Source organism: Indicator indicator, chromosome 22 (genome assembly GCF_027791375.1).
Source record: "Indicator indicator isolate 239-I01 chromosome 22, UM_Iind_1.1, whole genome shotgun sequence".
NCBI classification, from domain to species: Eukaryota; Metazoa; Chordata; class Aves; order Piciformes; family Indicatoridae; genus Indicator; species Indicator indicator.
In genome coordinates this window covers 7,475,954-7,498,575 of record NC_072031.1, presented here as the reverse complement: position 1 = coordinate 7,498,575, position 22,622 = coordinate 7,475,954, and the positions used below count along the sequence as shown (strand labels likewise).

General features: G+C 39.1%; 1 protein-coding gene across 1 annotated transcript in view; it reads left to right on the top strand.

Annotated features, from left to right (window-relative positions):
• Positions 1 to 1,224: 1,224 nt before the first annotated feature.
• UNKL (unk like zinc finger) overlaps positions 1,225 to 22,622 on the top strand; it is a 37,229-nt gene continuing 15,831 nt past the window's right edge. The window contains exons 1-8 of the mRNA XM_054391301.1: positions 1,225 to 1,304; positions 3,048 to 3,257; positions 6,947 to 7,123; positions 9,906 to 10,039; positions 12,017 to 12,152; positions 12,926 to 13,043; positions 13,732 to 13,816; positions 17,553 to 17,722. Of these exons, the coding sequence (XP_054247276.1) occupies positions 1,225 to 1,304; positions 3,048 to 3,257; positions 6,947 to 7,123; positions 9,906 to 10,039; positions 12,017 to 12,152; positions 12,926 to 13,043; positions 13,732 to 13,816; positions 17,553 to 17,722 (1,110 nt within the window). The remainder of the gene's footprint in view (positions 1,305 to 3,047; positions 3,258 to 6,946; positions 7,124 to 9,905; positions 10,040 to 12,016; positions 12,153 to 12,925; positions 13,044 to 13,731; positions 13,817 to 17,552; positions 17,723 to 22,622) is intronic.

Below are 22,622 nucleotides of genomic sequence, written 5' to 3'. Positions count from 1 at the left end.
TGTTTAATTAAAGTATCAAAGCTCTGAGTCTGTAAAATTGCCGTTGAAGGTGACCTTCGTTTTACGTTTTTCTAGCCAGAGTATGTTCTTACATTGCAGACAGCTGTAAGGGTATGATTCATTAAAATGTGATTCTTTCTGTTGTGATTTTTAATTTTCTTTAAATTCTACTAAATAACATAGAAATTGCCTTCCATAGCCCTTAATGCATAGTCAGTGCTTGCTTTATAGACTAGAACTTAGGCATACTTTTGGTTTAGATAATCATTACCGATAGGATACTGAAAGGATCTGCTTGTTTTTGCAGAGGATTGAAGTGATTGGCTTGCATTATATTGGATGGGACACCCCTGTTTTGATTGAACAATGGAGCATCTTTTTTCCTACAGATACATAGATACTTGCACACTGTAGAGACTTATTGGAGGGGGAGAAGCTAAGCTATTTTATACAGCTTAGTTCCCTTCAAAGGCATGTTTTTTGTAAAGCTTTCAAATTTAAAACTGCGTAACTTTTTATGTCATTAAAATTTCTAATAAAAAAATCAAAACCCCGAAACAAAAATAATCCAAACATGGCAGCAGCTAGTAAAACAGGCTGAGGCTACAGAGAAAACTGAGCATCATATTTGACCAACGCTGCTGATTTGTCTCCAAACAATGTGCCACCAGAGGTGCTTTCGCTTTTATTCTTGAGTCCCTGTAGTTTAACTGGGTGATGCCTAGTAAATGAATATAATTGGTTCAGTACTGTCACAAGGTTTATCTTGGGATTCAACTTTCACCACGGAATGTTGTGGGATGCATGCAAGAAGGCATCCTGGAGAGCAAAGTGCAATCCTGGCTTGCATTTATATTGACCTAAGGTTTGATACCTGTTGCTGACAAGTTTTGTGTTCTTTAAAACAATGAACCTGGGAGCCCAACAACTGCTTTGCTCAAGGAAATAAAGACCTGCCCCGTCGCATGAGAACTTGCAAACTGTTTGCAGAATTTGGCTGTTAAAAGCACAGCGCATGAGGCCGTCAGGTGCCGCCCTCTGGGGAAGCTCAGCGTGCTCTTTCTGGAACACACTTTCTCCAGGCCTTGGAGGACACAGCCTCTTCTAGCGGCAGTACGGAGGCCTGGTCCGGAGAGGCGGCAGCAGCCGGGAGCGCGGGCGGGCGCCCGGGGCGTGGGCTCGCGGGGCGGGGCCGCGCCTGCGCTGTGCTGGCCGCCGGGGACGATGCCGTCGGTTTCGAAAGCTGTGTCGCGGGGCGGCGGGGCCGGTGGGTCCCCGCAGACCGAGCAGCCGACGCATTATACGTAGGTATCGCGTCCTGGAGGCGTCCTGCTCCCTGGGCCCCAGCGCTGCGCGGGGAGGGTCTCAGGACCCGAGGCAGAAGGCCCGGTTGTGTGCTAGGCCTGCTCTGCGCGGCCTCCTGCGCTGGCGGCAGGTCCTGTGAGGAGCTTGTCTGGCCCTGGCCAGCCTCCGTCGGACTCCTTTTTCGGCTCCTGTCGCCGCAGGGAGCAAGCCGCATCCTGTGCCGGCCAGATAGAGATGACCTTACCACGGCTGGTTGGCGAGCGCCCGCGGCGCTTCTCCGCGCTTTGTGTCCGCTCCCACGGTTGTGCCTCTCTGGTCCGCACGGGGCCGGCATCCTGCGCCATCCCGAGCCCCGCGGCACCCTCTCGCACTCCGAGACCGCCCTCTCCAAGCCGTGACAGTAGTGTTCACTTCTCTTAAGCGCGCTGCGTAGCCAGCCTCATCTCTTACCCTTGGGATGTTTCTGTTACTACTTTTGCTGTGCTTCGTGCTTCCCGTATTGAAAATTCGCCATCCTCTCTGCAAGTCTGTCCCATTTTCTGCGGAAAAGACTTTATATGTGGCCTGTGAAGTCCTTGCAGCCCTTTAGCACCACTGACAGCCTATCTCATGTGGACTACGGGCTCCCCACCAAGTGCGGAGTAACTTCTCACTGAATTGTGGCATTCCTTCACACCCCATCCCCTGTAACATCAATTCTATAATATCAGCGTTTCCAGCCCTCTCAGAAAGACCACGAGAATATAGCCACTTGCCTAGATAGTGCTAGAAGCCATCCTACAACCCTTTATGTCCGTTTTTTCCCCCCTACAGTCCACAATATAATACATACTTCCATAGTGGTCTTACTACAATCCTCTCATGTGCCAATGTAAGCAACTGAGATGCCTTTAATTCCTCCTCCTCATCCTTTTGCTTTTCCTGCATCTTCAGTTGCCCTCTAGCCTGTTGGACATCCTGCAACCTTTCAGAGTCCTCTTGGAACTCTTTAAGGTTCTTGTGAAAAGCCCCCATATACCCCTTCATCTGCAAATACTTTGTAACTTCAGAGATGCAGTCAGCTTGCGAAATTGGCTCATATATATAAACTGACACAGCAAGAAGTGCGGTCTTACCTGCTTTGATAAATGCCATGGTAGTGCCCGGTCTGGCAAGACCTGACTATCTCAACAATAGTGTAACATTTGTAAAATATTTGCTCAAGTCCTCCCCTAGCCCCGATGACCTCCATGAAGCTCTTCTAACCCTCTAGGTTTCTATAGGGTGTGTCTGCATTCGAGGAATGTTGTGATTAAGGACTGATGTTTAAAGTAGGTGGTGGTATTTGTGTGTAAAATGTGTGGTATTTAGTTAAAATAGCCTTTGTAGGGCTATTGTGTATGGCAGCAAGCATGATGAAAGTTCATTCAACTACTTCTTGAATTTATAATCTGGTGGTTACTTAGGAGAATATTCTACGTACTGTACTTTTAAAATTAATGTGTTTAGTTTAGTTACAAAGCATAGTATAATTTTCCAGGTATTCCACTGTATTTTATTAGTAATGCATCTGTCATAAAAAAATGAAGTGACTTGTATTCAACAGCTAAGCAGTAAATTGTGCATAGGAACTAAATCTGTATGCAGGTACATTTGTACAATTTTTTAATGGGCTATATGCACTGAATTGTCAAGTGCCCTGTTACTACTGTAAAAACATGCCTCCAATAAGATACACTTGTAACACAGTTTAATTTTTTTAGGTATCTAAAGGAATTTAGGACAGAGCAGTGCCCCCTATTTTTGCAGCACAAGTGTACCCAGCACAGACCATTTACCTGTTTTCATTGGCATTTCCTAAATCAGCGTCGTCGTAGACCTATACGAAGGCGTGATGGGACTTTTAACTACAGTCCAGATGTTTATTGTACAAAATATGATGAAACTACAGGAATCTGCCCAGATGGAGATGAGTAAGTGATTTCTTTCAGTCCTAGGTGTTTATAGTGCTGTCAGTGACATTAAGAAAAGATGCTAATTTCTCATTAGCAAATATGATGGATAGAATCCTACTGCAGTTTATTTGAAAACAGATTTCTGTAAGTGATTTGTCAATTTTTTGACACCTGTATTTTGATGCAAGCATGTGTTCTGCAGACTATCATAGAGTTCAAACTATCCTTTTGCACTGTGACAGTCTTTAAAGGATAACATAAGAGACTGGTTGTCTGATAGTACTGTTGCTGCGCCTTTTTTTTTTTCCTCCAGTTTTGCTTTCTTTTTCTTGCCAACAGCATAGAAATTGGCTAGTGGGTGCAAACCATGCAGTGTAAAGGCGACACCAAGATTTTAAACTTCCATGAGCTTTGTGAAGATTAATGGCTAGAAGAGGAGAATGTTTTGTGCTGGAGTTCATTGTTAGTTGTCTGGCTAGCCTGTTAGCGTTTGCATCTCTTCTAGGTGGTTACAGAGGGTCTTTACTGAACTTGGGGAGGGGTAGAAGCCTTATGGAGATGAGAAGGAGCAGATGGTCCAATATGACAGGCAGGCGTATATAGAGCAGCTGGGTATAGTGTGGTTATGTATCAGAGCAGCTATCTTAATCTGCAGGGATGAAGCAGGGAAAGACTTCTGCCCCCCTGCTACTCCCCTCCCAAAAAAAAAAAAAGAAAAAAAAGCAGGAGACTACCCAAGAAATATGTAGTTATGCTGGTTATCTGTTTCAAAAAAGGAATATTAAGTAGTTTGGTTACTGTAGTGTATATCAGCATTTGTCACAGGTCAGGTATCTTTTGTGTTAGAGGCTGTAGTAACAGAAGAAACAGGTGGATTTTTTCCCAGAGGCTTTACCAACTAAATGACAGGATAGAAGATGAACGAGAAAAACACCCTAGGCAGCATGACAACATTGGGTACTCTGCCTGAGCAATATAATCAAGAAAAAAATGTCTCGAGAAGAATTCATTATGTTTTCAGGTGTTTGTGAAGCACTTCTGCCAGTCCTGGGGCAGCATGGGCAATTCTTTGAAAATCAACAAATGAGGATAATGGATTTTCATATCATGTTTGGGCTCAAAATTTGACCTTTTGTTATTGAGTGATGAATACTGATTCTAAAGGAGGAAAAAGGAAAGAATGGTTTAAAAGGATATTAGCTGGGCAAGACTAAATCATGAGAAGCAAATAAGAGGAGGTGTTTTACTAACTGAGATGTGAGATGGAAGCTTTTTTGCAGCAGTTGAATTGGAAAGGTTGTCCCCAACAGTTATCAAAGATTGCTTCCTGGTTAGGAGCCTAACTGACATACATGAGAAGAGGTTTATCAAGTTTGCAGCCATGTAATCTGATGATAATTACTATCAGCTATTTTAAATCAAAATACTTGCCTTGTTTAAAGCTGTATATTACAGTGGTTTATTTCATTAATAAAACGAAGGTAAGATCTAACATTCCTCTAGTTTGTTAAAGGACATCTAGTCTGTGCACATTTTGGCATGTTGGGTTAGTCTGACACCATGTGTCAATAAGCACTGTCTTCTGTCTTTCTGACGGATGATCCTGTGATTTGCTGCAGCTGTCTGTTGCTCTGGTAGTGTATGAATAACATGTTCAGATGTCAAACATTGAGGTGCAAAATTGATGCTACTGGTTTTGATCTTTGAGGTTTATATGTTGTGTAACCCTCTTGAGTCATCTTTAGGACTAGCCCTCATCGAGTTCTTTACAAGTCTTAGACAAAATTCAGATAAGATGTCCCATTTGTGCTGGATAACCCCATTAAAGCATTCTCTTGGTTTCTGGAGGACTTCACCTGTTATGGGACTCTTTGCTAGTAAAACATGCAGCAGGAAAGCTGTGTTTTCTATGAAATTTGTTGTTCATTAGCTGTTGATGTCATGAGTATTGAGTCTTGGTGCAAGCAAACCTAAATTGAGTTCAGCAGAAGTGAGTCTGCTGACATAGTTTAGATTTTCTTTTTTCCAGCCTGATTTTGGAATCCACGTTGTCTTTTTGTGGGAGACATTGTGACCTGAGTATTTCTTCTCCTCTCACATTGTATGCTAGTTGTGTTTTGCTTGTCTGACAAGCTATAGCTATGCTCCATGGCATTGCGTTTTTTTTTTTAGCAGTAATTTAAAAAGAATTGAACACTTTAAATATTGGGGGTTTTGGGGGGACACCTCCACCTGTAAGGTTAGGGAAACAGTGCAAATATTTAAGGAAAAATGTTTGCCCTCTGATAAGGAACCATGGACTTAGAGACAATGAGATACAAATACTTGTACACTTCTTCCATGTAACACATTTAATTCTTGTTTCCAACAGGAGCAAGCAAACTTAAGTAGATTAAAGTGTAGGCATGAACATTGTGCATGAGAATATACCACAGTATTCTCCCTTTTATAAGGTGTGCATGTGTAAGTGAAAGATTAGAGATTGCAATGAAGAGGCTGCTGGGAAAATGGAAATATCTGACCTCTGCAGAGATTCTGACAGTGGTGAGCCAGTTAGCAATTAACAAAGCTATAGCCCCAGATTGCACTTCCTCTTGTTTAGAGTTCTGTTCAAGATTATTGCTGGCCAAAGAATCTGATTGATTCTCAGAAATCATAAATAATATCAGTACTTGGAAGTCAGCACAAACTGACTACTTGACTGGTAAGAATGTATTGTTTTCATGTAAATAAATACCACAGTTGTAAATGTTTGCAGACAATTGTATTTGTTTAGTTTCTAAATAACATTTTTAGAATATAGTAAATAAAGCTTAAGTTAGCATAAATTCTTATGAATGTTAAATTCTATTTAATGTTTTACTGTTTCCCATTCAAAGTAAACCATTTCTGTGAGACCTTTCTTGTTCTGTATCACTCTCTAAGCTTTTTTGGGATGGGGAAAAATAGTTGTGTTGGGTTTTTTTTTTTAATATATCTCTATTTTTATAAAACCAGAAGAGATCAAAAATAATTACACTGAAATAATCTGAGAGAGAATAGATATCCCCATGTATTTATTTTTGTGGGTTCAAAAATTATTGTTGTACTACTGGTAGTTGGAGTTATAATCCATACATGATGCTAGCCATTTCAAAGTGCAGACCATAACTCCCATAATAGCATCTGAAAAATGGTAAATGTACAAAGATACATTGCTGCTGTAAAAATTATTCTCTCTTACCAGAGGAGTTGTTTTAGATTTCCTTTGAGATTGTTCAGTAAGTTCCATGTCTATAAAGAGCAGGCAGGAAAAAGAATCTCCATGCTTCTAGTACCCCTTGATTTTAGATGACTGTAACATTAAAAAGAAAAAAAAGTCTTGTGCCTCTTGTTAGAGAAACGATTTGAGCTTGTATCAGTATGGTAGATGTCAGTCCTTAGCTCATGTGGTGTGCTTACAGGAGTGCTTACTGTATTTATTAATAACATCTTTGTGAGCCAGCCTGCTATAAATTCTTACAACTTTAGCAGAGACTAAGAAATAGATTAATGTTTTTTCAGTTTGAAGATGATCCATGATGGTGGTTTGTTGGGTTAATTTTTGTTTGAAGTATCCTGCAAAGCTACTTGTTATAAGTTAATAAAAGATTCCATATAATTCAGAATTCAGTTATTGAAACCCACATTCAAAGCAGTGCTCTAACTTTTCCCTTTCTATTATGTAGTTGCCCTTACCTGCATCGAACAACAGGGGATACAGAAAGGAAGTATCATCTCAGATATTACAAGACTGGAACATGCATTCATGAAACAGATGCCCGGGGTCACTGTGTGAAGAATGGAATTCACTGTGCCTTTGCCCATGGTCCACATGACCTTAGGCCACCAGTATATGATACAAGGTAGTCTTATTTAAAATTCTTCAGCCTAATTACCTGGACACACTGCATGTCTGTTATCACAGAGTACCAGAAAATGCAGTGTACTTTGCATGGAAAGTATGCTTGTTTCTGTAACTTAGTGTAAGGACTAAATTCACTGTGCATCATGATAGTGGATAGAAGAATGCTGGGAGATACAAATACTGAAGTTTTGTGACTTGCAGTTTCAAGAGCCATGTATGTAATTCCTGTGACTGCTAAAAGACCAGTAATTAATGCCTTGTAAACTTGCATGTGTTTTTTACATTCATAAATTTACGATTCTGTTAAGCCATCTTTCAGGTTCTCAGCTTGTGTGTTTGACATTTTGCCTATGGATGTTGCCTTTTTTTTAATTATGTTGTGGTGTTTTTTTTATGTATAAGATGTAAGCATTATTTTCTGCCTCTGTAGTGTATAATCAAGTTATTGTCAATAGAAGGTGCTTTGTGGCCAAAGCTAGGAGGTAAGCCTGTCCATTTGGAGGTATTACAAATGGACAGAAGGGGAACTATTACTACAGCATATACTCAGTAGGAATGGAGGATGCCTAGGTATCCTGTAGGTCTACATATACTCAGCAGGAATGGAGTTTTAAAGCCTTGGAGGGTCACAAGTATCTAGCTCTTACTGGACAGTGGAAGAGCATTCTGGGGAAGTATTGCTATATGGTTGCCCTATTCTTATACTCTTCCTCAGGCATCTGCTATTGGCCACTGTTGGAGACAGGATTCCAGGCTAGATGAACCTTTGATCTGAGCTGGTATGGCTGCTGTCTTACATTGTTACCTTTGTTATCTCATATTCCCAGCCATCTGTTGGGAGATAACAACTCTCCCTTTGCGATAATTTTAGTAAGGTTAGTGCCTTTTCAGTAATTTAATAGTTTTTTTTTAAATTCATATTTTGCTACAGAATTCACTGCTATATTGCCTGGTAACATACTGTTTAGTTACATATAACCTTTTTTTCCAGATGCTGCTTCTGCAAGACAACTGTCCATTTAATTTTTCTTTTTGCCTTCCCTCATTTAGCACACGTAGCACTCTGGCACATCAGTTTGAGTACAGAGTGCTTAGCATCTTTGTGGTCTTACCTATTGTATTGTAATGAAAAGCCACTGGACAGGGCGACTAACACCAAGCTCCCTTCTCTAAACATCTTTTCATGTGTTGTGTGGTTGTTTATTGATGACTTACTATATATAGATCATCAAGACAAGCTGAAGACATTTGTGGTAGGAGTCTGTTTAATGACTTGAGCCTACAAGTAGGCTGCCTCAAAATTATTTGGTCTCTGTGAAAAACACTCCTGTGCCATTTCTTCTGATTACAGACACCCAGCATTCATAAGGAAGTCTAAACAATCAGGTCTTTTTTTTTTTTTTCTTTTTTGGACTTTTTGCTCTATCGTGGACACAGATATTAGGGTTTCTCAGTTTCAACTAAAGGGCAGAGCAATGGCAGTGGAATCACCAGCGCAGACATTAACTTTATTCCCCTTAATAGCCTTGCTTCATCTATATATCCACCTTAAAAAGTGCTTGAGGAACTGTATTTTCCTTTGCATTGCTTGCACCTTTTCTGAATCTGTAAAAAAATATTTTGAGTGTTTGGAAGGTTTTAGACTTGGCTGTGGGTAAGTTTTTTCTTCCTTTCCCCTTGAGATTTTTCTTTTCTGGAAGATCATTGGGGTCTAGAAAACTCTTGAAATGTAAATGATATCATGACTAGTTACATTATAAATGAAAATGCCTTTCAAACTGCCCTTTAGAGATCCTGAGGTAGGAGTGTTTTGGTATAGGAGGTAAGCTCCTTGAACATTTAAAGTGCCAGCTGAAGGCAGAGGCCATTAATTCTCATAGAGTACTACAGATCCACCTCTGGTATTTTACTCCTCACCTTGTTTCTCCATTGCTTCAAAGTCTGCCAAATATAATTATGCTAAAGTATTACTAAAAATACATATTTTGTACTGATTTGCCATTGTAGAATCTGTGTGTAGCTTAATTTTACTATAAATGGTGTAATAAAATTATCTTAGATTTCTTGGAAGTGGTTTCATATGGCTGATACAATGCCTTTCAGTTTGATAACAGTCACCATGATCTTTCAGCAAGCTTGTGGTAGCTTACTTGAGGAGTAGTTGTAATTTCTTGCAGAAGAGGTGGCATTTCCTTGTAATGACTGTTGGTTGTGCAAAATCTTATAGTGATCCAAATGTACTTTGGCTGCTTTTATATGATGTAGTATTCAATAGTATTCAATATTTTGTATAGTATTCAATAGTATTTGATATTTTGTGCCTTCCTTTGATCACAACTTTTGTAAGGCAAGAGGGTCCTATTATTTCTCCCTCATAGAGGAGTTCTTTATTTCTGATCCCCTTTATTGCCCTTTCTAGATCTTTTTTTTTAGTTCTAGCATGTCCTGTGTGGCAGTGGAGTACCAGAAATTGATAACATATTCAAAATGTCGTAACACCAGGATGCAGAAATGTGGGTGGTCATTGCTGGTGCAAACACTGTCTGTGTACATAATGCCAGTATTCCTTCATGTGTTCTCTCTGATTTGTATGGCTTGGTTGTTCCTTACAGTTATTTGCCAGCTTCAGTGAAAGCAATGGTTTGAAATACAGTCAATTACATTTTGTTAAGAGCTGGATTAAATGACAACATTTTGATAGAGCTGGACAGAATTATACCTGTGACAGAGATACTATAGCTATATAGTTCAGCAGTGTTATTTTCTTTTCCCCATTCCAGAGAATTTCAGGCACAGGAAACATTACAGAATGGGCAGCTAGGATGTGGTGAGGCCATTCCAGATGTGCAACCAGGAATTTTAGCAAGCCAGGCAATGATTGAGAAGATCCTTAGTGAAGATCCAAGATGGCAGGGTAACATTGCCCTATCTTCTTTCTCTTTTTCTTTATTGGTGTTGGATGCAGTATGTTGTTCTTAGGTCTTCATCTGGGAGAAGTTCAAAACCCTTTTCTAATAGGGTGAAAAAATAGGCCTATATAAGCAGTGTGGATATCTGTGAACGAGCTTTACTGTCTGTCACATTTATATTCAGATTGCATTTTGAGAATGTTTTGAAAATGTTTAATGGGTGCTTTTCACTTGATACAAGTGTTGCTTATCTGTGTCCAATAAATGTTCTTAAAAGTCAGTAGGAGCACTATCTTGTGCTAAGTACTGGTAATGAGTCTTCATTTTTTGGGTCATATGGACTAGCTAATGGAGTAATGCTCTTTGCTGAGCTTGATTAACAGGAATGAAGTAGAATATTAAGCATACAATTGGAGCAGAATATAAAAATACAGGAATGACTTGAAAGTGCTGTATTAGATCTCTCGAAGTAAATCCAATTGCTCAAGTTTTCTTAAGGCTTTCAAAGCTGATTCTCATGTTCTTGGTGTAGACTTGCTTATTATATAGTCAAAGACACTAGTATCCATTGGATATTGTTTGAGCTCTCGCTGGATTTTGCTTTAGAAAAGGCTGCTGGTTACAATCACTTCCACAAAATTCATGTGGAAACAGTAACATAAGAAGAGGTGACATGAAGATGCTGTCTCTAAGGAGCTCAAGGGAAGATAATGGTATGCTATTTGTCCCCTCTATATTTTTTTAAATCAGCTATAACTTAAATTCCTACCATGCAAGTACTATTAGTGTGTAAAGCTCAACTGTCAGCTCTTGATCAAAAAAAAAAAATGGAATTTTGACATTGAAAGATAGCAAAATTGACCAACTACAAGCACTTTTATTGCATTCCTTGCATTGTGACTGGTCTATGTTGTATAATGTTGTATGGCTTCTCTCAGTCCCTGTAGATATAGTTAAACTTCCACATAGTCTCTGGGGATTGAAAATCATCTAACTACTGTTTGCAGCCTTATTCTCCCCAGGCTTTAGTGTAACTTTTGAAAGGGATTGAAGTAAGAACAGACTCTGTGTGATAGTCCAATGAATAATCTTTGCTATTTGAAAGCACAAAATTAATGACTCTTTGAGAGTGTTTCTTCAGCTACTTTTCCACAAATCCTACAGGAGTCTTGTAGTATTGTGCAGTTCATTTTTTGAGAACATCTCAGGCTAAAAGGTTTGCTGAAGTCAAGATATATGACATTGCTGCTATTTTACCTACATCTTTTTTCCACCTTAGGAGGAAGTGAGATAATTTTGACATGATTTACTCCCCATAAACCCATGCTTCTTGTTAGCAAAACTGTACCTTCATGTTTATTTACTTGCTCCATTGTTTTTCTGAATTTTTCTGATTCTAAACAGAACCTCATTTGTCATCTCTTAGTTCCTCCTTCCTGGAGCCAAAGATGTTAGAAACAGAGGCAAAGGTAGAGAAGAGGGTATAGAATTTGTCCAGAAATATTTTGCTGGACAGCCTTAATGTGCATTAATGTGAGAGCAGTTTTGGTGAAATGAGGCTGTCAACACTGAAGTTAAGAAATATCCAGATACAAAACTGAACAAGTTTTTAGTGGTTTTCTTACTAAAATGAACAATGTCTTTTCAGGTACTTGTTTTCAAAATGTTAAATGTATATAATGAGAATATCCAGATCATTCAGCTACTGATTGATTGGTAGTGGTTTTTTGATGTAGTTTTGTGTAACACTGCTATGGGATATAAATGCAGTGAAGATTGCTTTGCATCTAAATGTGTTAGGCTTTTAAAATAAAAGTGCATTTAAGTTTGTAAGAACAGAGGGGTCTGTGAATCGTAGTGGGTTTTTTGTTTGTATTTTTTTTTTTTTTTTTACAAAAAGCAATGTGATACCTGAGCTCAGTAAAGACACCCTGAATGCAAAATTAGTTGTTTATTTCTCTTAATTGTTGACCTGTTTACAGACACAAATTTTGTATTAGCTGGCTACAAGACAGAGCAGTGCACCAAGCCACCCAGACTCTGCCGCCAGGGATATGCATGTCCACACTATCACAATAGTCGAGACAGAAGACGAAACCCCAGAAAATTCAAATACAGGTACAGAAATACCTATTAAGAACAGACTTTTTGGTGAGTCAGATAGTTGCTAATGGACTGGTCTATTTGGGCTCTTCTGTAGTGTGATTGGATATTCCTAGTGGAATAAAAGCACATCTTTCCCCGTAGCCTTGCTGTTTGTTTGGTTTTTGATCTGAGGAACAAAGCATCTTTTCAGAATGATCAGAGCGTTCTGAAGGAAAAAAACTATGAGGCTGTAATGGAAATGTTCTTTTGTGTGAAGAATGAAAATACATAATTCTTAGCAAAATTGGATTCACTGGATCAAATCTTTGTTGTAAAAGGATCAATTATAATGTCTGTCTTTTGTCTGATTTTGTTCTATAATTTCCCTTTTTTTTTTTGCATCATTCTTACACACTGTGGTTCCTTCATTGTTTCTGGTGGGGTTTTGTGCAGTGATACAAAGTTTAGAATCACAGAGTGGTAGGGGCTGGAAGGGACCTCAAAAGATCATCTAGTCCAACTCCTGCCAGAGCAGGACCACCTATACCCGGTCACACAGGAACGCATCCAGGTGGGTTTTGAATATCTCCAGAGAGGGAGACTAGGCTTTTGCCTATCAGTCTCAGGACTGTGAATAAATGTCATTAGTCAGAAGATTGATAGAATCTTAGTAGCCCATCTTTCTGACAAGGAATTTCCAAAAGGTCCCTAGAGTGTGAAATTCTGAGATCTGGTGGGAAGTTGTTTGAGTTGGGACTTCTGCTAGGAAGTAGATACAAACATGCTCTGGCATCACTTTTTCCTAGGTCCACTCCTTGTCCCAGTGTAAAACATGGAGATGAATGGGGTGAACCTTCAAGGTGTGAAAATGGGGATAGCTGTCAATATTGCCATTCTCGTACCGAGCAGCAGTTTCATCCTGAGGTAAGAACTCTGCTTCTGCTTATTTTTAGCAATTACCAATTAATGAACACTTAGAAAAAAAGATGACATTTCACTCAACATTTACAGCCACTGAAGAATTTTTCTAAGAAACAGTTATTTGTACTGCTGTGATTTTCACTGATAGGCATTTTTATTGTGCTGCTTACAAAAAATTAGTCTCCGGGTTTGGGCATGAATAAACGTGTTCTCTTTTTTACTTCTTGGCTTGATAATGAAGTCGCAGTAGTAACTGCTGTTCAGTAACTTAAGACAAATTTCTATTTTAAGTATGGTTAACAAAGCTTTATTACAAATGATTAAGAGAAATCAAATAGGTGGTGGCAAGAGTCTTCCTTAGCATTGCTACCATACTTTTATTTATGATTAAGTGCTAAAATAAGTCACAGGGCTGAGCTAGTAATGCTACTGGTTTTGTCTGCTCTCCTCCTCTTTAGTACCATCTGTTGTCACCTCTCCATTAGTCAATTTAACCGCAGATATGTAAGAGCCATGTTCTTCATTAGGTTAATTAATGAATCTTACCACATCCTTTAGTGAAGTCACAGACATACAGAATGACCACGTTTCTGTGTTGTTAATAGATACTCAGAATTTCCAATTGGAAGCTTTACAGATGTTGCATAGCAGAAACGTTCCTGTTAACCACCCTTCCTTCTGTTTCGTTTAGATTTACAAATCCACCAAGTGCAATGACATGCGGCAGACAGGCTACTGCCCCCGAGGGCCCTTCTGTGCCTTTGCACACGTTGAAAGTAAGTAAGAGAACTCTTGTTTCGTGTCAGTGCTCATAAAAGTGAACCACCATTTCTAAGCATCAGTAACAGAAGTGACTTAGCATCATTAACCGTAATGCGCAAATGGCATTCAGGTCACTTGTTTTTAGAAATGGATTCCGTGGGAAAAGTCTGCTCCTTTCTTACTTCTTGCTTTCTGCTTCTGGAGTTGTAAAGAGGGATGACAGACCCTAACAATTTTGTAGAGCTCCAAATTTCCGCAATTCAGTAATATTTATCTTATAATTCTCTAATGATAAGTAAGGCCAGTGTCTGCCTAACCTGCCTAAGCAAATGTGATGTTCTGTTAACCATTGATCGTGTTACCTGCTGATCTAAAAGACTTTTAGTGAACAAAGTCATCCTTGCTGCCCACAGCTCTTCTTTCTGAGAATCTGTGTTATGGTCAACTTGTCTTTTAACTTTTGTGAGATGATTGATTTTCCTTTTCCGAGGATTTCTGTGGTTTACCCTCAAAGAAGAGGAAGGATAAATAACCTCCTGAGATTGTTTCAAGAAGCCTGTTATTTTAAGATCTAGCAATTTTATGTGAGTCAGTAGAGACTAGAATGCTCTGGAACTCTGGCTTACATCATCTGGAATGAAGACTCTATAAGCAGGAAATCTTGACAAATGAACTTGAAATCTTGCAACAGTACTCACCCCCTGCCTCTGGTAGTCTGCATAGTCCATCAGAAGATAGATGTTTGGTTGCTATCAGCAGGAGTTCCTTTCTGCTGTACGCAATAGTCTTAAGTGTAGTTCAGCAGCTCTGACATCCTGCCTCCAATGTCCTCACAACAAAACGGTCTCTGCCCCTTTCCATGGTAGAAGATGATGAGATAATGGCTTCAGAGCTGCAGGTTTTGTCAACAGTATGAAAAGCATAAGACTCTTGGTTCATGGATCTCTGAGTCACAAATTATGTTTGCCACCTAACTTAATTGAAGCCCTAGCTATGTGGAATGGGTCGAGGACATTTCCCACTGAATGTATCTCAGCAATTTTCATCATTCTGTCCTAAATAATTTGTGGAAGCACAGATTCTCTGTAATAGTGTTTCCAACTGACCAGACCATTTTTTCCCCTTTTTCCCTCCTTTTTGAAGATCCTGAGGAATATTGCTATTCCTCCTAGACTGCTTTTCGCTTGAAGCCTAGCGACAGAGAGAATGTCACTCATTGCTTTTTTCCCATGCTGACTGAAGCCCAAGGTCCAGTGTAGTCATGATGACACTTTATGATGATGGGAGGGGGGGGCACCTGATCTTGAGAAGTGGAGAAGTATCTCCCTGGCACTCTTGGCAAAACAGAGTAGCTAAGGTATGTTGGGACTCTTAAAATAATGAACACCTGTCTGTGGCAGTCCATTTGTCCACTGCCTGTCTGGCCACAACTGGCACCTTAGCAAAAGTTTTTTTTTGAAACAGAAATGCAGGAAGATTGAAATTTTCCTGACTGGAATTTGGAAACATATCAAAGAACACACCTGCTGTATAACAGCTTCTGTTCCTGAAGGCATTTGCTTTTGGGTTTGTCCAGGATTGTTCTCTTCTGTTGGTGCTGAGATTACAGTAATGAAAAAACTTGCTTTTGACTTCATGAAAGATGGAATTCTCCAGGGCAGACCTAGGCTGGCCATGATAACTCTTGTATTCATAATACCCAAGCCTTGTTAGTGCAGATTTGAAGGAGGCTATGTAGTAGAAAAAGTCATATCTCATAAAAAGTACAATCCTATTTTTACATAAGATCTTCAGCTGCTGATTGATAATCCCTGAAGCACCACTTTGCTGGCATTAGATAGCTGAAGTTCTTTTTGAGGACTCTATATAATATCTATGAGCTTCAGTGTTCTCTGTGAGATGGGCCCTCATGTGTGACTGCTGCTTTTCTGTCAGCTGTGACCTCCTACAGCAGCTATATATCTTTAAGAAAGTATGGCCAGACTGGAGGAGGCTTATGCTGTAAAGTTTGTATCTTTTGTACAGCTGGCCACGAACTGTGGTGTTCACTCTTGATAGAAATTAGAATGATGTAGAAGCACACATCCTGAATTTAATGTGTCTGTCTGATTTATTATCAATAAGCAGAACAGCAAGGGTTAATCATGCTATTCTCCCTAAACACTTTGGAATGAGAAAGGAGAGATGATTTCTCTTTGAAATGTTTGGAAAACAGTCTTACACCTTCCTTTTAGAGTGGTGTGACTACTTGCACTTATTTATGGGAAGTTAGAAGAATATGGGTTGTTTTAGGTTAAAAAAAAAAAAAGCTAATGAAGTTTTAAGGAAGAGCATGAATCAGTGCTTTTCCTCTGACAGTCTGAGAACTGAGTGAGTGGACATGTGAGGGTTGACTGAGGACAAGATGGCTGGCTGGCCTTGTGCTGGGAAAGCAGCTATTCAATGAAATGATAAGCAGTGACAGTGAGTAAATGACAAACAGCACATCTGTTTATGTCTTCCCAGCTGTTCTTTGCACTCTTGCTCTGTCAGCAGGGGGTCAAGTGACATCTTTGCAATCTCTAGGGTTTCTTTTTCCTTTTTTTGGATGTGGATGGTCTGGATTTATGTGTACAGTGATACTTAATAGTAGCTTTTTCCTTTCTCTTTTGTGACCCATGTCCCTATTTTTGTAATTTATACAATAGTGGAAATATTTAGTAAAGCATTCGACCATACAGTAAGAAGGCCCCAGAGTGGTGATAAATCAAATGCTAGACAGACCCTCCTCCCCATCATTAGCAGCTATCCTCATCTATTCTGGAAAGAGGCATCTGTGTGTCTCATACACATTCTGTTCCCTACTGAGGCTTGTACTTTCATCCATTCTATCAGAGCTGCTTACTGTTTCCAATAAACTGTAGTTTATCATTACCCCTTCAGAAATGCAGTAGTAGCTAGAGATGGGGGGCAGGGGGAAGTGTTTTATCTATAGGATTTATTAAGAAATTTTGGGTTCACTCCTGACTTCCTTACTTTGGTGTCTTGTGTGCATGGATTATGAAGTGAGGAATGTTATTAATTGTGATTACTTACTACGCATTTCTTTAAACTCATCATTAACCTATAAAACCAGAAGCTAAAATCTCCTTGAAATATTACACATTTAAAGAATCAAATATCTAAGATGTTTATTAGTTTAACAAAGTAGCCTTTAGGCAATTGCAAAGTAATTTTTCAGTCAAGTTGCTGAATTTTCTGTTTTGAAAATGAACAAATCATTGGTCACAGTTTACATATAAGTTAATAAATTTCTCAAAGGTTTTTATTCCTTTTTAAGTTAAATAGTCCCATATTGTCTTCAGATGGTTTCATGGTTAAGTGAGTTGGTTCTAAACTGGAGAAAGAAAACAAAGAACGCTATAATTATGATGCCTTCCAGTCAGAAGTTTAAAACATGTTGTCTTTAAACCCTGATGTGATAGAGATTCTGAAAAAGTAAAGCAAAGTCCAGAATTACTCAAATACATGAACTTCGATTTAGCTCTCACCAGCTTCTGACAGAGCAAGTAAACAAGAGTATCACATTTGTTAGTAGCCACAAACACATAATAGTGAATTATATTATTCTTACCTTGCCTTTATGTTTATATTAAAGGAAAAGAGAGATATCTATTGTGTGTTTCCATGTAACAGATGCTGTGTTTGGTACTAGGTGTGTAATTGTTAAATTTGCACAGCCAAGTGTCAAATCTGTGTGTAATTTGTTGGGGATTCCTTCAACAGAGGACACCATGAATGTAGTCATACTGAACACTGGGTGTCAATCACAGCCAGGCGCTCACCTGTTTTCAGCAGACGGCGTAGGAATTGCAAATGAACGGAGCAGCAGTCTTAACTCCACAAACAGCATTACAAATAGCAGTGGGCAGTCTGGAAATGTAAGTGTAACTAATTCTGTAAAAGTTATTACTGATAATCACTGTGCCAATATTTATTTTACTTCTTGAAAGTCTGTTTTTTTTAATTTATTTGTATTTCAGCAAAAGATTAAAAAGCCACAGCTGTAGTAAATATCAGGCAGTAATATTGAACTGGTACTGTAAGCCTTAATGAAATGTCTGCCCTTGGCACCAGATTTGAGTGTGTATTATTTGTGTTATTCTATTCTTTTGTTCTGAATTTAGATGCAATATTTTGAATGCTACAGCAAGGAACATAATTGTTAATCAAGTATACAACTGCAGGACACGTTAATTTACATATGCCTCTTTTTTCTATAGGAAATGTTTTATTCATGGAAGATCTTGCCTGATCCCAGCCCTCTTCTCTGCCATAATTTGTTAACATTAGGAATGAATCGATGTCCTACATGAACATGCTTTATACTTAAAGCTTCTTACAGTGGTGCAGTACACGCAGTATGTTTGGTAGCAGAGAGGTGTTTGATTACAAGGGTGATAAATGTAGTTTATATTAACAAATTTTGTCACCTAAGAATGGGAGAAAGAAAGGAGGAAGAAATATTGCAGAGCTTTTATTATCTTCCTTTTAGTATCAGTTGGAGTAGATCCTTTAGTTAAGTTTTGTGTTTGTTGCAAAATAATGTTACTACATCTGTCTTGTTCTCTTGTGACTTGCCTTTTTCTTGCATCATTTGCAGTGCAGAGTCATAAGTACAGACACATTTATTCCCACAAATTTCACTTTTAGCTTTCCAGCATTGTTGAGCCATACTGTTTTGTTAGGAACCAGATTAAATATTAAATAGTATTTAAAAGGAATTGCCAATAAATAATGCAGTTTTGTTTGTTACGGTTTTGACTCAGCCAGCAGCTGAGTTCCACCCATCACCGTCCCAGTGGGATGGCAAAGAGGATTGGGAATGAAAGGAAAACCAAAGCCCTGACACTTGACTTCATGTTAACAGTGAATCACAAGTCTCTCTTGATGCAAAATACGTGTTCATTCACTGTCTTGGTGTCCACACTGCACTAAGCTGCATGGCTCTTTCAAGTAATAAGTTTCTTGATGTTTCTCAGATGTTCTTTGTGGCATACTCTGTGCAAAGAGCATGAATGATGAGATAGGCAGGAGCACTGGTTTTGTAGGTATACTGCACCAAGCCATAGGGCATGGGTGGATATTTGGGAATAAATTATTTTGTGTCATGTTAGTTCCCTCCCTCATTTCCCTCAATTTCTCTTAGCACTTCCTCTCTAAACCCTTCACCAGCATTGTTTCCCTTCTCTGGACACACTCCAGCACTGCAGTGTCTTTCTTGCAGTGAGGGTCCCAAAACTGAACCCAGTGTTTGAGATGCAGTCTCAACAGTGCTGAGTAGAGGGAGATGATCTCTGTCCTGGACCTACTGGCCACACTATTGCTGATCCTAGCCAGGATGCTGGTGGCCTTGGCCCCCTGTGCACATTACTGGTTCATATTAAGAGGCTGTCAACCAACACCTCTAGGTCCCTTTCCACCATGAGAAATAAATTCTAAATATAGCTAAATAAGTTAGTAGTCTTCTAAAAAAGCCCAGAATTTTCAGTGTAGTTGCCTTGTAAATTCAGGTTAAGTTTGAATTTATTTTTTCCTTACTCCTGTATTTAACCTATCATGCATGGTATATGACCTGTTTTCTTTCCTGCTTTATCTGCATGAGTTCTTTCTAATTTCTTTGCAAGCTGAGTCACAAAATTTGTGGAACTGTGCAATCCAGTTATTAAAACTTTTATTTTTTTGAAAAATTGGAAAGACAGAGTAGAGTCTGTCTCTATCTATTGTTGTCTTGAAGGTCTCTTCAGAGATTAAGATTGAAAACCTAAACATGGAATTGTAGAATTACAGGATGGTTTGTTTTGGAAGGGACCTCTAAAGGTCATCTAGTCCAATCCCCTCTGCAGTGAGCAGGAATATTATATATTTTGTTTTAATTTCACTTAAAGGCAGTGGGTTTGTTTCCTGGCAGTATCCTTTTGTTTTTCTCTGTAGCATAAAGCAAGGATTTCAGTATTTTAGAGATGAAAAGAATGCGCACACTTAGCACAGGGGCAGTCCTCAGTTTTGGACTTAGGCTAAATGGTAGCAGAAATGTTCCATATTGTAGCACACTTATGGTCAAAACATGAATCATTGGGCCTTTGATTTCGCAAGTAATTTTGTCTGGGTGAATCTTGGCTATCAATTTAATTATTTTTGCTGTGGTGCCATCTCTTCTACTCTGTGAGCACTCAATGTATGTACATTTCAGACTATTGTGTAGAGAAGCTGTCTTTAAGTTTCAGAAGCAATCTAATTACAAAACTTCACACAGATAAGGTTGATGTCAGGAGATTTTCTGTAGGGATAGGGGACAAGAATGCATAAGTAATAGTTTTCATTGAGTACAGGCATTACATTTCTAGGAAGTGATGGTTTTTTTCTGTCTAGGGTTAAGACTTCATCTATGTTCCTATCTCCCCTCTACCTGATTTACAGGCTTTCTGCTGCTCTGGAGGCACGTTTTGAGGTTATACTGTTCTAGGGAGAGAGATGTCTCCTGTTAAAATCCTGATTTGCTTAAAATGCTTTCAGATTCTTTGGAGCACAGGGTGAAATTAAGGATTAACCCTAAATTGAGAGTTTGACAGTCAACTATGTAGTTAGTAGTTTGTTCTACCTGATTCAGTGTGTATTTGGTATTTAAACAAACCAAAACACTTCGGCAGAACTTCACTCCATTATTGTATTGACAAGTTCAGGTTCCTTGAGCGCTGGCAGAACCTGTTCCAGATCAGGCACAGAAGGGATTGAAATGTGTCATCACAGAGTGTTCCACCACTGGACTGTTAGGCATGAACATAAAATCCAGATATTTCCATATTGCCTTTCCAAGACTTGTTTTAAATCTAGTGGAAGAAAATGTAACAATTCACTTCAAAATGTAGAAACAAGCAATGGGCACAGTTCTGCTCAGGCTTATTAGTGTAGGATTCTGCCACCTGAGTTAATAAATTTTACATTGACCAGAATTGTACTTTTAGCTGAAAAATATTCCAGACCTACTTACAGATTGCACCCTCGGTTTAAGCCTTTTACATTCCAAGTTTAAAATACTCCAGAAAATGCACAGCAGAACTAAAAGTTATAAATTTAGTAATGGTTTAAAATACTAAATTCTTAACGTGTTAACAATGAAAAAAATATTTAAGAATCTCAGAAAACAGCCTTTTGAGATTTACAAACAAGTCTTTGCCAACATTCTGTGTATCTTCTATTGAAGTGCTTGATTTGATCTGATTTCTTTTGAAAGAATGAAATGTGTAACGCTTGCATTAAACTGTGAATTAAGAAATAGAAGAATGAATGGAAATCAGGGCTGTCAGAGAGCAAGTATTCCTCTATTGTCAATTAATATCCATGAAGTAATCTCCATCAGTGACTTGTTTTGTGCACAGGGACCAAACAAAGCTATGTTCTGGTGTGTACAAATGCGTCTCCTTTTGAGGTTTATATCTTTACAATAGCTCCACGTTATTTTTGCCTTCTGCTTTTAAAGCTAATACCTAGAGTATCATAAGAGTACATTAGACACTGATTTCTGTCTTCTGCAGATTTCCTGTTCTTCAAGTCCAACTGTAACATCAAGTTCTGGTAGCACTAGTTCTTTATCATCCCTTGGACCACTTTGTAGGCAGAGATCATTAGCAAATGGTGTTTTGTGTTCTGAGTCTAGCACATCAGCTGTTTCTTCACCCACATCCAGCTATCCAAAAGCACCAGGCTTTGAACGAGAAGATCAGGTATGTGAATAATATGGGTCTTCAAGTACAAAAGCAATCTTAAACTAATTTAGATTCAGCAGAAGATGTCTGTCTCACATATCAGCACTGCTTTTTGATAATTAAGGACACAGAGTTTGGACACCATTTCTTCAGTGAGCTAAACTGCATCAAATTACAGTAGTCACAGGTCAAGGACACCCATGCAAACTGTCATTTCAGCTCAGCTGGATTGCAGTAAATTATAGTTTTGCAGAAATGCTGTGACTGTCATTTCAAGCCCATGTTGCCGAGAACAGAGCAAGATAATGACACAAAAAATAATCGTAGCTAGACTTGGTAGGATTCAGTTTTAATTATTGTTGAAATTGATGGTGAAAAGATGCATTGATTTCTGGCTGTTGATCATAGAACCATAGAATTGTTTGGGTTGGAAGAGCCATCTGAGATCATCGAGTCCAACACCACTGTGGCCTCTAAATCATGTCCCCAGGTGTCATGGCCACAAGTTTCTTGAAGGACTCCAGGGATTGGGACTCTACCACCTCCCTGTGCAGCATGTTCCAATGCCTGACCACTCTTGCAGGAAAGAAATTGTTCCTAATTTCCAGTTTAAACCTCACCTGGTGTAACTTTGAAGCCTTTTTCTGTAATTGTATCACGTGTTACCAGAGAGAAGAGACTGACCCCCACCTCACTCCGACCTCCTTTCAGGTAGTTGTAGAGATTGATGAGATCTCTTCTCAGCCTCCTCTTCTCCAGACTTTACAACCCCAGTTCTCCCTGCTTCTCCTCACCAGACCTGTTCTCTAGACTATTCAACAGCTTCATTGCCCTTCTCTAGACATACTCCAGCAACTCAGTGTCCTTGATACTGTTTATGAGTTCCTATCTTTGATTAATTTCGGTCTGTTTATTCTCCCTCCTACAGCTGCCTTTCTCCTTTGACAGGCTCATTACTGAGAGAGACACAGATGGTAAAATATTACAAGCCTCTTTAAGAGGGATAGATCTATACTATTACCAGTGGGAGGAAAATAGTTCAAACTGAAATTGGTGGGGAGTTGCAATGCTTTAG